General features: G+C 62.7%; 1 protein-coding gene across 1 annotated transcript; it reads right to left on the bottom strand.

The window, feature by feature from the left end:
- Window positions 1–6188: 6188 nt before the first annotated feature.
- On the bottom strand, window positions 6189–14539 carry LIMK1 (LIM domain kinase 1). The gene is made up of 16 exons (XM_083874931.1): window positions 14467–14539; window positions 12644–12740; window positions 9985–10123; window positions 9519–9628; window positions 9249–9440; window positions 8732–8837; window positions 8466–8650; window positions 8209–8392; window positions 8040–8126; window positions 7713–7844; window positions 7549–7608; window positions 7385–7450; window positions 7129–7285; window positions 6976–7031; window positions 6535–6692; window positions 6189–6442 (listed from the first exon to the last, which is right to left on the bottom strand). The coding sequence occupies exons 1-16, from the start codon at window positions 14522–14524 to the stop codon at window positions 6292–6294; spliced, it is 1938 nt and encodes a 645-aa protein (XP_083731057.1). The 5' UTR covers window positions 14525–14539; the 3' UTR covers window positions 6189–6291.
- Window positions 14540–14755: the final 216 nt, after the last annotated feature.

Raw genomic sequence — 14755 nt, 5'->3', positions numbered from 1 at the left:
CCATGTGAGTGGCAGTGGCACGCGGCTGTGTCCCCGTGTCCCCGAGGGCAGGGGGGATGCTGGCACCGCGGGCGGGGTTGCCCAGGGCACTCGTGTTCCGGCCGTGAAAGGGGCCGGGAGAGCCTTGGCTGCGGTGGCTGCTCCCCGTGGTGAGCAACTGGCAGAGCTCAGCCCTCCCCAAAGTTCAGTCTCCCGGCCCAGCTGCTCCTCAGGGCTGTCCTTGTCCCACTTCAAACCCACTCCAGCCCAGGGAGCTGGTAGAGTCCCATGCATTCCCAGCGCATCCACTCATGGGCTTCTCCTCCCTTGCCTCAGTTTCCTCGCCCATGAAAAAAGCCAGTGGTAATTCCCCAGGAGGAAGAGACGGATCCAGCCCCAGTCAGGCTCTGACTGAAGCTGTGTGACTTCACAGGGACCATCTTAGCCTTGTCCCCAACCTTGTCACTGCCTGGAATCTCTTTCCCTCTGACGTTATAGATCCAGGCGTGTCTAGATGGCTCCACATTCCCTTTATTCCCATAAACAACCATCACAGGCTCAACACAGCCTCAGACAGCACCGGTGGCCAACTCGACCCTGTATTCAGGGATCCAGGCAGGGATCTCACTCTTCCAGCACCTCATCTTGACTGGCTGGAGGGTCCAGGCAGGGGGCAGGTAGGGGCAGGCAGGGGCAGGCAGGTGAGGGTGGCTGTTTACATCCCTAATCCCCACAGCCAGCGCTTTCCTCTAGGATTACCGGGGATTAGGGGCTCGGGGGCTCCAGGAGCTCAGCCCGGGCTCTCCCTGCCCTTCAAGGAGCAAGGCTGAGCTCGGCGGGGGTGGGAGGGCACTGCCGGGATGAGCCGGGTGTTCTCGGTCTGGCCAGAGGGCACAGCCTGGAGCAGCCACGGCCCCACTCCGGTAGCCCAGTGCCCATCGGGGCTGGGAAACTGCAGCCTGGGCTTTACACAGAGCATTAAAAGCTGAAGGGATCAGCTGCAGAGCAGGAGGGGACACAGGGGCTGCACGTCCCTGTCTGGGAGATGACACAAAGGAGAGTGATGGTGATGCCCAGGGAGGGTGGCACAGCTGGAGAGGTCCCCAAGGTCCCCGAGGCACCCCAGGGTCCCTCAGCCTGGAAGCAGCAGTGATCCCAGATCCCGGCCTGCCTGGGAAGTCTCCACTCACTACCGGGGCCCAGAGCTCTATAATTACCATGGGAGGCTGAGCTATTTTGGGAAGTGGCTTTGCTGCTGCCAAAGCTTTTATTCCTCCAAACCAAAACAAGATGGAAAGAGCCCAGCCCAGGATGCTGCATCCGGCAGGCGTGGGGAGCTTAACCTCCTCGCTGCCTGCACCCGGCATCACCCGGCATGGAGACAGGCCTGGGGCCTGGGCTGCCCAGGAAGGTTCACAGGAGGGTTGGGGGGGAAGAGTTGGGATCATGGATACCACAGGGGGTCAGCCAGGCATGGGATGGGGCTGGGGGTCAGTCTTGTCCTGGGCTGCCAGCAGGTCCAGAGGCCACATGTTCCGATGCTTCCCTGCATCTGCCATGAGAACCTCTATTTTTAGCTCTTGCAACAGGTCCTGTTTTGGGGCCTTCCCAGTGCAGTGGTTGGGCCGAGGAATGCCATGGGCTTGGAGTGGAGCACCTTGCTGCTGCTCTTAGTGACACATCCCAGGGGACAAAGCCCCAAGGGTCCATCCCCAAAGCCACCAGACCACAGGCAGAAGTTCTGCTCTCCACTCTCCAAAGCAGCCAAACAGACTCCCAGCTGGGAATAAACTAATTTTTCACACTGTGAAAAGGATGAGCCACATCACGCACCCCACGGTGCTCCCCAAGATCTGCTCCAGCACAGGGATGAGGTGCGTTGAGGGGGTCTGTGCTCAGGGTGGAACCTGAAAACCTGGGGTGTAACTCCTGCCTTTTGGCCTCTTTCCCTCGGTCTGAGCCCAGAAGGGCTCCCCACGCCTGGGCTGCTCCGTGTGCTTGAGTCTCATAGGACAGCCAATAGCCCCCAAACCCACAGTCTGAGGTCCCTCAAATGCAAAACCCACATGCCAGGGCCTTCAAATGCCCAAACCCACACACAGGTGTTCCCTAGAATTACACGTCAGGGTCCCACAGCTTTCCAAAGACATATACCAGTGTTTCTCCATCCTTGGGCTGTCTCTGCAGGGAGCTCCTGCTCAGAGTAGGGGTGCTGCAAGGTTCTGAGGGTCCACATTTCCCAAGTCTGGGGAAATGCCAGCCCTTCAGAGGGGTTTGGACACAGGATGAGCTCTATTGGATGGTGTCACAGCAGTGGGGACAGTGTCACAGCCATCCAAACCAGGTGGTCCCACCACCTCAGCCCTGCCCACCTGAATATTCCCACAGCTCATCACGTGTCACCAGCTCCCAAATCCCTCACAAAGGACTCATCAGTTGATGCTGTCCATCCCTGGTCCTGCCTGGGGACCTGGTAGCACTGGGGAATCAGGAGCACTCATCACTTAGCCCCACTGGGAAGGGCCTGTGTTGGAGCTGGGGGAGGATGGCAGTGGGACTGAGAAGCCATTTTTCCAATCAGAAGCAGCTGAGGCTTTCAGGGCCCCCCAGCTGTCCCCTCCCAGGTGCCTGTGTCCCCACAGGACAAATAGCTGGGTCAGGGATGGGTTCCACATGTCCCCAGCTGGTAGAGAGGGGCAGAATGGCAGAACCATATTCCCAGGGCTGTGTTTAAAAATGCCACGTTTATGTGGACCTTAAAAAAAAACTCCTGGCTGATAAATCAGGTTGGGTCTGTGTCCCATGGGATTTTCTTGCCTGAGTTTGGCCAGCCTCACCTGTCAGGACCAGAGGACACTGGAGGGGGGACAGGAGCTGGGGGGACAGGAGCTGCAGTGACAGCCCTTCTTCTCATCCTCATATCCCACAGCCCATTCCAGCTATGGGGGAAATTGAGGCAGACAGGTACTGACCCCCCTCCACTATTGGCCTCGGAGCTCCACCAGGGTTTTGGGCATCTGGATGTTCCCCATGGAGCCACGAAGTCCTAGTGACATGTGTGACACAAGGAGGTGGCTCCTACCCTAGCCCAGGTTGCAGAGGGGAGGTGTGACAGTGACACCAAATCATGGAGGGAGGGCTCAGACTGCTCCAGAACCACACAAAGCCCCTGTTCCTGAGCCAGAGGGAGGGATCCTGTACCCAGGGGATTGAGGTGGCTCTGGGGACAGGGTCAACCATGACAAGACACCCTGCAGAGCCATGTGCCAGATGCAGGATGGGGCATCAGAGAGGTGGAGGACAGGAATGATCCCAGGATGTCTCCAGTCCAGCCTCTGGCTCAAAGGAGGAATGGGCTGAGCTGGAAAGGGTTCCAGAGGATCGCAGAGCCATCATGGCCTGCTCACCACTGGAAAATCCTCCTGTGGGGGTGTCTTGCTGTGGCCAAGGATGGGGACCAGACCCCATGTCCGCATGGATACCCCAGCCAGACCCAGTGACCCCTTCCAGCTCCACCCCACCCTACAGAGCTGGGCACCCTGGTGGGATCCCAGGAATCTTTTTCCATCTCCATGCATCCCTGTGGAGCTGGGTGTCCTGACTGATCCCCAGCACCTCTTCTCCTTGAACATCTCAAGCCTTATGAGGACCTCTGCCCATTAACTGTCACAAGACATTCCCCAGAAAGGTCCCTGTAGCACCAGTGCCCACCTTTCCAGGATTTTGGTAGAACATGCCCTTCTTCCTCTCCCCTGGAGCCCCAAACTTCCCCATGAGGAAGGTGACAAACCCACAACCGATGGTTCATGGCTGGAGCTCTCGGTGTGTCCTTGCCAGAGCCACCGGCACCTTTGGCTACCCCCTTGGTGGGGACATCTGGCTCCCCACGTGCCACCATTCCAAACTGGGGGCAGGTGTGGGTAGGACCTACCAGGGACATCCCTGGGGAGGGGCACAGAACCTAGGAGGAGACAGTGGATGCAATGGCAGCTCTTGGTGGCCCGTGACATGGTCTGGGTGGCCTTGACCCTCTTGGGAGAGGATGCCTGGAGGGGACAGCCAGGTGCTGGTGATGGGATGAGCCACCCCTCCTATGGGCACTGGGTCAGGCTGGACCAGGACTGGATTTGGGCACAGGGTGCTGCACACCTCTGCAGGGGACTTTCGAGTGACAGTGACAGCATAGGGCCACTGCAGCTGTGCCAGAGACACCTCCCTGCTTGGTGATGGGGTGTCCCAGCTGGTGGCTTGGTCTGGGACGAGCTGCTGGTCACAGGGGTGACTGAGTGGCCATTTGCTGTTGGGGCCAGCTGCTGGCTCTTTCCCCCACCAGCAAGTGTCCCAGTGGGTGTGGCATCCCTGGCACCAGGAGGCACACCACACCCCAGCAGCACCCAGCTGTGTGAGGGGTTGGGGGGGTTTGGGGGTTCCTACTGCAGGGCTGGAGGTCTCCCGGGTCCTGCTCCCCTGTGGCAGCAGCGGACTGGGGTCTGTGGTGTTGCCCGGGTGTGATGCCAACAGTGAGTCCCTCCTCGCAGTGTTCCCAGGGAGTGAGTGTCCTGCTCCCAGAGCAAAGAATCAGCACAGTGGGGTGTCACCAGTGACAGTGTGGTGCCACCAAGGGCAGCGTGACAACCTGTGACACCAGGCAGGGTGTTGGTCCCTGTCCCTCACTGAGGTACTGGGGAACAGCCCAGGAGCCACCACAGGAAGGAGGACAGAGCCACTGTCACTACATCCCTCCAGAACAATAAACCATGAGGTTTCCTGATAGGGGCTCCAGCCTGGACCCTGGGACCCCTTCAGGCTCCTTCCCCAGCTGCAGCATCACTGGGGACATCCTTGGGGACATCCCCCCAGTCCCATCCCTTCCCCGTCACTCCCCCCTCAGCTCATTGGGTTCAAGATCTTCTCCAGCTTCCAAAGCTCAGCATCCCCCAAGGATGGAGCTCCCCCACCTTGGGGACCTTAGTTTGGTTCAGGAAGGTGTTCAGGTGACAGAGGGACAGCATGGGAGGGCCATAGGCTACCTCAGTATGATCTACTTCACTGTTCTCTGGGGCTAGTTTTACAGCAAAGGCAAAGCAGCTCCATTGCACCGACGGTCACATGGCTCTGTCACCTGCCTGTCACCCCCCTGGCATGACAGTGGGCATGGCCACCAGGCCAACAAGGGGCCACAGAGCTTGGGGGGCCCTTGTGACATAGGCAGGGATGGCACCACTCTCAGGGCTCAGGGTACCCACAATGGAGTGGGGACAGCACAACAGGCGACAACAGCACCGCCCCCACCGGGTGCCACCACAGCCAGTGCCACAGCCCCACCCTGGGCAGAGGGACTGTCTCCTCCTGCCTCAGTTTTCCCAGGAGCTCCCAGCCCCCCTGGGGGAGGCAAGCGATTGCCAACAGGCCGGGCAGCGAGCGGGGAAGGATTTATTGACTCACGGCTCGGGGTACATCACAGTTTGAGCTCCCTTCCCACCTCCACAGAGGACATCGCCTTGGATTCCCGGGCAAAAGTGCACGGAGAGGCTTCACAGTTTGATCCCTTCGGGAAAGCAGAACCGAGGCAGTGACAAATGGCAAACGCTACGTTGTATGAAAAAATAATACAAACTCTTCTCTTTAAATATCTTACAGAAAAATGAACCTGAATAAAGAGCATGAAAAGCACCGCGTGGCGTAACCCCCCAGGCCCCCTGGGCCAGGGAGACCGAGACAAGCCACAGCCCCACGTCTTTCTGCAGCACCCGGCACCGTCCCCGGAGCTACGTGGTCAGGGCTCAGCACGGGCAGCAGAGGTGTGGGGGCAGCAGGGACCACTACGTGCCTGTCCCCATGCCATGGAACCGTCCCCCACGACCCCTCGCTCGGCCGGGGGTGCCGGCAGGAGCAGCCTCAGGGGCCGGCCGAGGGCGGGGGGTTGCTACGAGGGTGCCCAGGGGGGCCGCAGCTGCCCTCCCGTGTCGCAGTGCAAGTTCACGGAAAGCCAAGGCACGGTCGCGAGGCTGTGGCTCTGTCCGGGGCAGCCCCGCTGTGCAAAGGGGAGGTGAGCCAGGGTGGGGGACACGGGGACGCGGGACTGTCCCCACGGTGCGGCCGGCCGGGCTGGTCCTGGCGGTCAGAGCTACAGCGTGCGGGGTGCCCAGGGCCATGCGGCCCCGGGGAGAGCCGGCTCCCCGGGGTGGGCAGCAGGGTGGGGGCGCGTCCGGGGGCCCGGGGATCCAGCCCCGGGGTGGGGCAGCCCCAGGAGCGGCTGCCGACAGGCACAGCTCCTTTCTCCCGTGGCTGCAGAGGATGTGGGTGGAGGCTCTACCGTGGGGGCATGGGCAGCCCCCCGTCCCGCCGGTGCATCTCCCCGAAGGCTCGGTCCAGCTGCTCCAGCTGGGAGCTCAGCGGCAGGTGGATCTCCAGGTGCATGCGCAGCGTCTCCAGCCACTGCTCCAGCTTGGCAAACGACGGCCTGAGCGAGGAGGGGGAAACGTGCCAGCTCTGCTGGCTCTGTCCCCACCTTGTCCCCTGCCCCAGGGAGCCCTGGGGGTCTCTGTCACCCACCGCTTCTCGGGGTCCAGGTCGCAGCAGCAGACGGCGATGGGGAAGAAGCTGGGGGGGCAGGCAGGGGGGCAGTAGCGCTCCAGGAAGCCCCGGACATTGAGGCCAAAGTCGGTGGTGCGGGGCAGGTAATCGGGGTCAGCGCTCACCCGGCCAATGATCTGGGGGCAGCAGCAGAGATGGGCGGGCTCAGAACCGAGGGGAGACCTCAACCCCAAACAGGGACCCGTAAGCCCCAAGGGGGAGATGTCCAAGCCCCAGGAGGGAGCCCAAACACAATGAGGACTTCAAGCCCTAGGGGGACCTCAAGCCCAAGGGAAGAGGCTCTAATCCTAAGGCAGAGACTCTAAACACCCCAGCCCCAAGAGGGGACACCCCGACGTTGGAGGAGTGACCATGAGAGACCCAGGCCCCATGGCAGACCCCAGCCCCAGGGGCACTTGCCTCACACAGGACAATGCCGAAGGAGAAGATGTCCACCTTCTCATCGTAGCTCCTCCCTGTAGACACAGGGTCAGGCTATGTCACATCCTGTCCCTGCCCCACCAAGCATCCCCTGCCTGAGGACAGAGCCCTGGCTGGCCACATTCCCCTCACCATTGATCATCTCAGGGGCCATCCAGTAAGGGTTCCCCACCACTGTATAGCGTTTCTTGCGGTCCGGTTTCTTCAGGTTCTTGAGATGTTCAGGCTGGTTCTTCTCGTCCACCATCAGCCGTGCCAGCCCAAAGTCAGCTACCACCACACTTTTGTTCTAGGAGGCAGAGGGAGGGGTGAGGCCTGGGGGGGAGGCCACACAGGGACTGAGAGCCCCAGCCAGGCCAGGGGAGGCCAGCACCAAGGTGGGACTCACCTCCCGCACGAGGCAGTTGTGAGAGTTGAGGTCGCGGTGGATGATGTTCATGGAGTGGAGGTAGGCCTGTGGGAAGGGTGGTCTGAGAGCAGGGGCATCCCCACATCGTGGTCCTCCCATCCACCAGTACCCGTCCCTCCCACCCATCCCATGGAGGCACCTACCATGCCAGCAGCGATGTCCTTGGCGAAGCTGACCCGCTGGCTCCAGGGGTAGTGACTGTCCTGGGTAGCAGGAGGGGGAAATTTGCCAGGGAATGGAAAACCAAGAGGGGTCCCTCAGCCCCACTGGGGTGATGAGGGACCAACCTGCTCCACCCACTGCTCACCATGCTCTTAATGAGGCTCCTCAAGGTGCCCCCTTTGATGTATTCTGTGATGAAGTTGAGCCTCTTCTCCTTGTAGAGCACCCCGATGAACTTGAGCACATTGGGGTGCTCCAGGCAGCGCATCACTTTCACCTGCAGGAGACACCCCCAGCCCGCATGTCCGTGACACCCCAAGGCTCTGACACCCCCTGGACAGAGCCACTGCTCATAAGTTCAGCGGGCAGGGCTGCACCCATGGGGCTCAGTCACCCCTAACCAGGGGTTGTGCCCAGGTGGGATCCCCTCATGTTCCCTCAACCTGGGGAATTAAAGACAGGGGACCCTCACCTCTTTGAGGAAGGTCCTCTGCGTCTCCTCATCAAAGCGGATCAGCTCCTTCATGACCATTACCTCACCCGTCTCCCGATGTGTCACCTGGCCAGGAGTGTAGGGACTCAGCCATGCCCCCTCCATCCTGGGGAGCTGAGACCTCCCACACTCATGCCCCCTGTCCCACCTTGATGGCCTGGCCGAAGCAGCCCTTGCCCAGCACCTCTCCATGGATGAGGTCAGAGGGGCGGAAGATGCGGTGGGCGCGGGACACGACGCGCAGGGACTCGGAGCGCCCGATGTCCTTGCGCTGGGACGCGGGAGAGCCCACGGAGCCTGAGCCCGGGGACTTGTCCGTGCTGCAGCTCCTCCTGTGGGATGGACAGACAAAGGTCAGTGTGCGGGGGGGGTCCCAGCAAGAGCAGGGGCAGGGGGTGGCCTTACGTGACAGCACGCTGGCGCATGGCAGTGGGGTCCCCGCAGGGCGCAGGGGCTGGCGAGCACAGGGGGCTGCATGGGGCAGGCAGGGGGCTGCCCTCCAGCCCTGGCTCCCGGCCCAGGGGCTCGTGAGGGTCATGCTCGATGGTCAGCTGCAGCAAGCGGCTTGTCTCCTGGATCAGCAGGTCAATCTGAGGAGGGAAATGATGATGGTGTGGGTTTGGGGACATGGCAGCAGTGGGGCTGGCTGGGGTGTGACAGTGGGACCATACCTCATCCAGGGGGACGTGGCCAATGGGGGTCCCATTGATCTCCAGGATGCGGTCACCAACATGGATGGAGTTCTTCATGTCAGGGCTGATGCAGTCTGGGTCCACCCTATGGGGACAGTGGGGTCAGACCTCCAACACTGTCACCATCATGGGAGTGTGCTGGGACAGTCCAAACAGGTGTGTCAGACTCCATTGGAACCCTCCCTCCTGCACAGGGACATGCTGGCACAGTCTCCACAAGGCAACCCAACCACACAGGGTCATGCATGGTACCACAGTCCACTCTGGCACACGAGGCAATGCCAGCATGGCCAGGGACACACCAGCACAGCCCCCACAAACCCTTCTGCAGTTGGGGACACACCGCCATGGTCCCCAGGCCACCCCTGGACAACGGGGACAACCCAGCCCCACCCCGCTTCCTCCCACCCCAAAAGGCGTCCCTGGGATGGATCCCAGGGGCATGGGATGCCCGAGCCCTGGGGAGGGGACGGTGGCAGAGGGGACAGGGACGCACTCTCGGACGCGCACGGTGCGGGGGTGCTCAGTGCCACAGCCCTGGTCGATGGAGACGGAGAAGCCGCGCTTGCCATCGGAGCAGGCAGGGATGGAAACAAGGGTGACGGTGTGAGGGATGCGGGAGGCCGGGGAGTCCGGCAGGATCTGCTCGATCACCGGTGTCACCACCATCTGGTAGTAGCAGTGGCCGCTGTGGGGAACAGAGCAGGAGGGTGGGTGGGGGTGCCGGGGATGCGTCCCCCCAGTCCTCCCCCCAGAGCAGACGTACCAGTAGAGCTTGGAGCGCTCCACCAGTGCATAGGTGTCCCCATCCCCGATGAAGGTGCGGCAGTTGAGGCAGCTGAAGCACTCGGGGTGGTACTTCTGCTCCCCGGCCACCTGTGGGCAATGCCATCAGCCCCAGGACCCCCTGTCCAGGCACCAAGGTGGGGCCAGGAGCACCCACGGGTGCACCAGGACCATGGGAAGGTCAGGGTGAGCCATGGGATGGTGGGGACAGAAGTGCCACCAAGCTGGGGATGGCTGTAGGAACACCTCCCACCACCTTGAGCTTCTTCCCTGCATCCCCCAACCCCAACATAGCCCTCCAGGGTCCCCTAAAATGTAGAGGGTACCCCTACCACGCCCAGTGGTGCTGAGGGGTCTGCAACCCTTCCCCACCTCCCCTGCTCCCCAGGAGCTCAGCCACGGGACAAGGCTCCATGTCCCACCCCTGGGGACCCTGTGGTGCTCACCATAACCAGCCCCTTGGTGATCTGCTCGGAGCAGCCATGGCACAGCTCCCCAAAGTGTGCCCAGTAATCCTTCTTGCAGTACAGGCGCCCATCCTTCTCGTAGTACTGGTGGGACAGGGACGCCCCGCACTCACAGCACCTGCGGCAGGGACAGGGACCCTCCTGTCACCTCGTCCCCATTGTCACCCTGGGGTACAGCCAGTGCTCTCCCACTCCACAGCTCTGTGGGCAAGCTGCTTCCCCCACCTCCTAAGTAGCTGCAGGGCCACTGCAACAATATGTTCCAATCTCCAGGGTGACAGCAGGTGATTCTGGGGGTGACAGTGCAGGCTGGGGCTGCAGGGACATGTGGGGACACTGGAGTGGACAGGGGAGGGGACATGGGGCAGGGAGCGGAATGAGGAGGGATGCACCAGCCATGCATGGATGTGCCAGCCTGGACAAAAACATACAGAGGGATGTACCATATCGGTGACAGACATGCCACCCTGGTGACAGATGTGCCAGCCTGGCACAGACTTACAGAGGGATGAGACAGACTGGTCACAAGTGTGGCAGCCTGGTCACAGACAGAGGGACATCCCACCCTGGTGACAGATACACAGAAGGGCATGTCCCTCTATCCATGACTAGGGTGACAGGCCAGTCTGGTCACAGACATACAGAGGAACGTCCCACCCTGGTCACAGGTCTGTCACCCTGCTCACAGATGTGACAGCCTGGTCATGGGTGCACAGAGGAACATGTCACCCTAATCATGGACAGAGGGATGTCCCACCCTGGTCACAGACATACACAGGGATGTGCCAGCCTAGTGAGGCATGTGCCAGCCTGGTTATGGATACACAAAGGGATGTACCAGACTCTCCACGGACATGACACCATGGTGACAGACGCACCAGCCTGGCACAGATACACAGGGATGTCCCAGCCTGGTCAGGGATGTACCTGCCTGGCAATGGACACACAGAGGGACACACCAGCCTGGTCACAGATACAGAGAGAGATGTCCCACCCAGGTGACAGATGTGCCAGCATGGTCAGGGACAGAGGGACATGCCCCCTTGGTCACAAACTCCCTACCCTGGCACAGACAGCCAGAGGGACACACCAGCCTGGCCAGGGACATGCCAGCCTTGGGACAATCTGCAAGGGGCACAGGGGGTGGGGGAGCTGCTCGGGGGATAATGAGGGTGAGAACAGCAGGGTGTGCCCGGGGGTGCAGAGGAGCCTGTCAAGTTCTGGGATACTGTGGCAGGGGTCCACATCAGACTGTGCAGAGGGGCACAGGGGGTACCAGAGAGGATTTCTGTGAGGGTGTAGGAGTGGCTGGGGGGCCCAGAACGGGGTTTATAGAGGATTTTCTATTGGGAGTGTTGAGTGGATGCAGGGGATGCTGTGGGAGGGGTGCAGGGGGCTGCAAGGCAGGGGATCCATCGAGGGGGGCAGGTTCAAGGGGTGCACGGGGAGCTGTAAGGGATTTCCTGCAGGGGATTTGCCATACCAGGGTGCTGTAGGGTGCGGGGTTGCTGCAGGACACTCTGCAGGGGATGCCGCGGGGTGCCCGGGGACTGTCGCAGTCCCCGCCCCCGCCCCGGGCCACGCAAGTAGAATACCAACCAGCGATGACGTCACGGCACGGAGTTTCCCCACCCCATGACGTCATCGCGCGAGGACTCCCCCGCCCTATGGCGCTGCATGAAACCTCCCCTGGGCTGGGGGCGAGGGCGGAGAGGAGGAGGAGGAAGAGGAGGAAGAGCAGCAGGGGGAGAAGGAGAGGGAAAAGGAGGGGGAAACAGAGGACAAGGGGAAGGGGAGGGGGAGAAGGAGGAGAAGAAGGGGAGAGGGAGAAGAGGAGGAAGAAGAGGAGGAAGGGTAGAAGCAGGAGGGCTCTCAGCGAGCCCAGCGCTGCCGGAAGCCGCTCACCCGTCGGGTACCGGATCCAGCTGCAGCCCCGCAGTGGCTTTGCTCCGGCAGACGGCCCAGAGAGGGGGAGCCGAGCATGGGGGACACAGTCTGAGCCCCCCGGGGCTCCCCGGGGCGCAGAGCCCACCCTGATCCGCTCCCTCATCAATCGCACTCCCACTCACTTGGCTCCGGCGCTCAGGACGCGGCTCTTCCTCAGCACCGCCGCCAGCATCCTCCTCCACCGGACAGGGACACACCCCGGGGCAACCCTGGGCACCCCCAGCCCCACAGGGAATCCTGTCAGGCCCCGGGCACCCCTGTGCCCCCCGACCCAGACCCTTTCTCCTCGGAGCTCCAACGGCTGGAGCTGCCGGGAGGGCTCAAGTGAAAGAGGAAATAGGGAGGGAGGGGGGCGGGTGACACCAGCCACACGCACTCTGTCACCCGGCAGGAGGGGACAGCGAGGGACACGCAGCAGAGCCCTCTGCCACCAGGCCTGGCGTCAGCCAGAGCACCCCACGGGTGCCAGGAGTCACAGCCACGCTCCAAGGAGCGACACTGTGACGGCCTCACTCATATCCCTGCCACAGCTGGAGCAGGAGGGAGCACCGTCCCACCGTCCCTGATGCCAGCCTGACGTCCCTAAGGCCATCCATTCCAGTGTCCATGATACATCCATCCCCGTGCCCCTGATGCCATCCCAGTGTCCCCAAGGCCATCCACGTCCCCGCTGTCCCTCGGCGGGTCCCACCTGAAGCAGTCGGCGTGCCAGTCAGCCTTCAGCGCCTGCAGGTACTGCCCATCGTAGATGCCCTGCCCGCAGCTCGCACACACCGGCAGGTTGCTCCCTGCAGCCAGGGGACACGAGGGGACAGGGCTGTCACCCTACCAGCCGGCCCCAGCCACCCACGGCAGACCTGGGATTAAATCCCTCTCTGCCTGGGATGGTGAATTCCATCCCCCACCCATCGATCCCACATGGGTCAAGGTCGTGGCACCCACGGCCCAGGGCTGGGATGGGGACACACAGCGAGAGCAGGATGGGGGCAGAGGGTGCAGGGAGGGTGAAGTGGGGCAGGATGGGTGTGCCAAGGGATCCAGGGAGGATGGCAGGGTGTGGATGGGTGCTGGGTGCATGGGGCAACAGCAGGATGAGTGCTGGGGGGTCCTGAGGGACACAGAGGGTGCAGGGTGGGGGATGAATGGAGGATACACAGAGGGGTGCAGAGTGAGTGCCAGGGGATGCAGGAGGACACACGGAGATGCAGGATGGGTGTTGGGTGATGAATGAGGTGGACAGAGATGGATGCTGGCGGATGCATGAGGACACAGAGGGGTGCAGAGGGTGCTGGGGGATGCACAGTGCATGGAGGGACACAGAGGGGTGCAGGATGGCTGCAGAGCTCCTGGAGGTGCCAAGTTCTTGGGGTGTGTGGGGAGAAATGAGGGACCCAGCAAGTGCAGAGGGGCAGGAAGGTACAACAGGGATCTAGAGGTGCAGGGAGATGCAGGGGGACTGTGGGGTGCAGGACAGAGGCAGGCTGGAGGGGATGAGGGGTGCAGGAGGGGCACGTGGGTTGTGCAGGGGAAGATGGGGAAGTGTGAGGGTGTAGGGCAGATGGGGAGCTGCAGGCTGGACAGGGGTGCAGAGGGAGATGTGGGGTGCTGGGAGGGGGCAGATAGGGATGCAGGCTGGCTACACGGGGAGAGACTTCTTGACAAGGAGGATGGGGGAGATTTGGGGGTGCAGGGGGGAGTGTAGGCTGTACAAGGAAGGAAGGGGGGGATGCAGGCTGAACTGGGGGTACAGGGAAGACCTGGGGGTGCAGAGGGGATGCAGGATGAACAGGGGCTGCACGGGGACACTTGGGGGTGTGAGGAGGATGAGGCTGGATGGGGGTGCAGGGGGATGCAGGCTAGGGGAGCAGTGTAGGGTGGGATGCAGGGGTGAGGAAGACTGGATCAGGGGTCCAGGGGGACATTTAGGGGTGTAGTGGATGCAGTGGGTGATGCGTGACAGATAAGTGAGAGGTGCAGGGGGCGATTTGCGGGTACAGGAGTGATGCAGAGTGGCTGGGGAGGGCAGGGGACGTGCGGGGGCCACGGGAGATGTAAGGTGCAGGAGGGGCATTTCAGAGAGGAATGCAAGGGTGCAGGTTGATGCAGGGGGGCTGTGGGCAGGACGCAGGCTGGATGAGGGGGCACGGGATGTCGGGGTGCAAAGGGGATGCAGACCAGAGAGGGACGGAGGGAGGGACACAGGGGCGATGCGGGCTGGGTGAGGGGGTGCAGGGGGAAGATGAAGAATGAACTGCGGGCACATTTCGGGATACAGGGGCGATGCGGGCTGGGCGGGGAGCGCTGGGGGTGCAGGAGTGCAGGACGGGGATGCCCAGGAGGATGCAGGGACAGCGGGGAGGATGAGGCTGGCCGGAGGCTGCGGGCAGGATGAGGGCAGGATGCGGAAGGCCGCAGGCTGGCGAGAGGGCCCGCACGGGCCGGGCTGGGGGTCCCGGGGCCCGAGAGGCAGCGGAAGCGCTGAGTCAGGCCGGGGGGGCTCGGGGGGTCACGCACCTTCGTCCTCTCCCATAGGCTCGTCCCTCCAGGTGCAGCACAGCAGCATCAACCTCATGCAGGCGCGCTGGGCGGCGCCGCGCCGCGCCGGGCCTGTGGCGGTGTTGGTGGCGGTGGCGGTGCGGGGTCGGGCCCCCCCCCCCCGGCCCTGCCGCTGCGGCTGCCGGGCGGGACCGCCGCGCCTGCACCGCGCCTGCGCGGCCAGGGGGCTCGGGCGGGGCGGGGCCTCGGGGGCGCGGGGCGGGGCCGGGGGGCTGGGGGGCGGGGCCTGGGGGAGCGGGGGCGGGGC

This window comes from Zosterops lateralis, assembly GCF_965231275.1.
Source record: "Zosterops lateralis genome assembly, chromosome: 19".
Taxonomy (NCBI): domain Eukaryota; kingdom Metazoa; phylum Chordata; class Aves; order Passeriformes; family Zosteropidae; genus Zosterops; species Zosterops lateralis.
The sequence above is the reverse complement of the archived record's forward strand: the minus strand, read 5'-3'. Positions and strand labels throughout refer to the sequence as shown.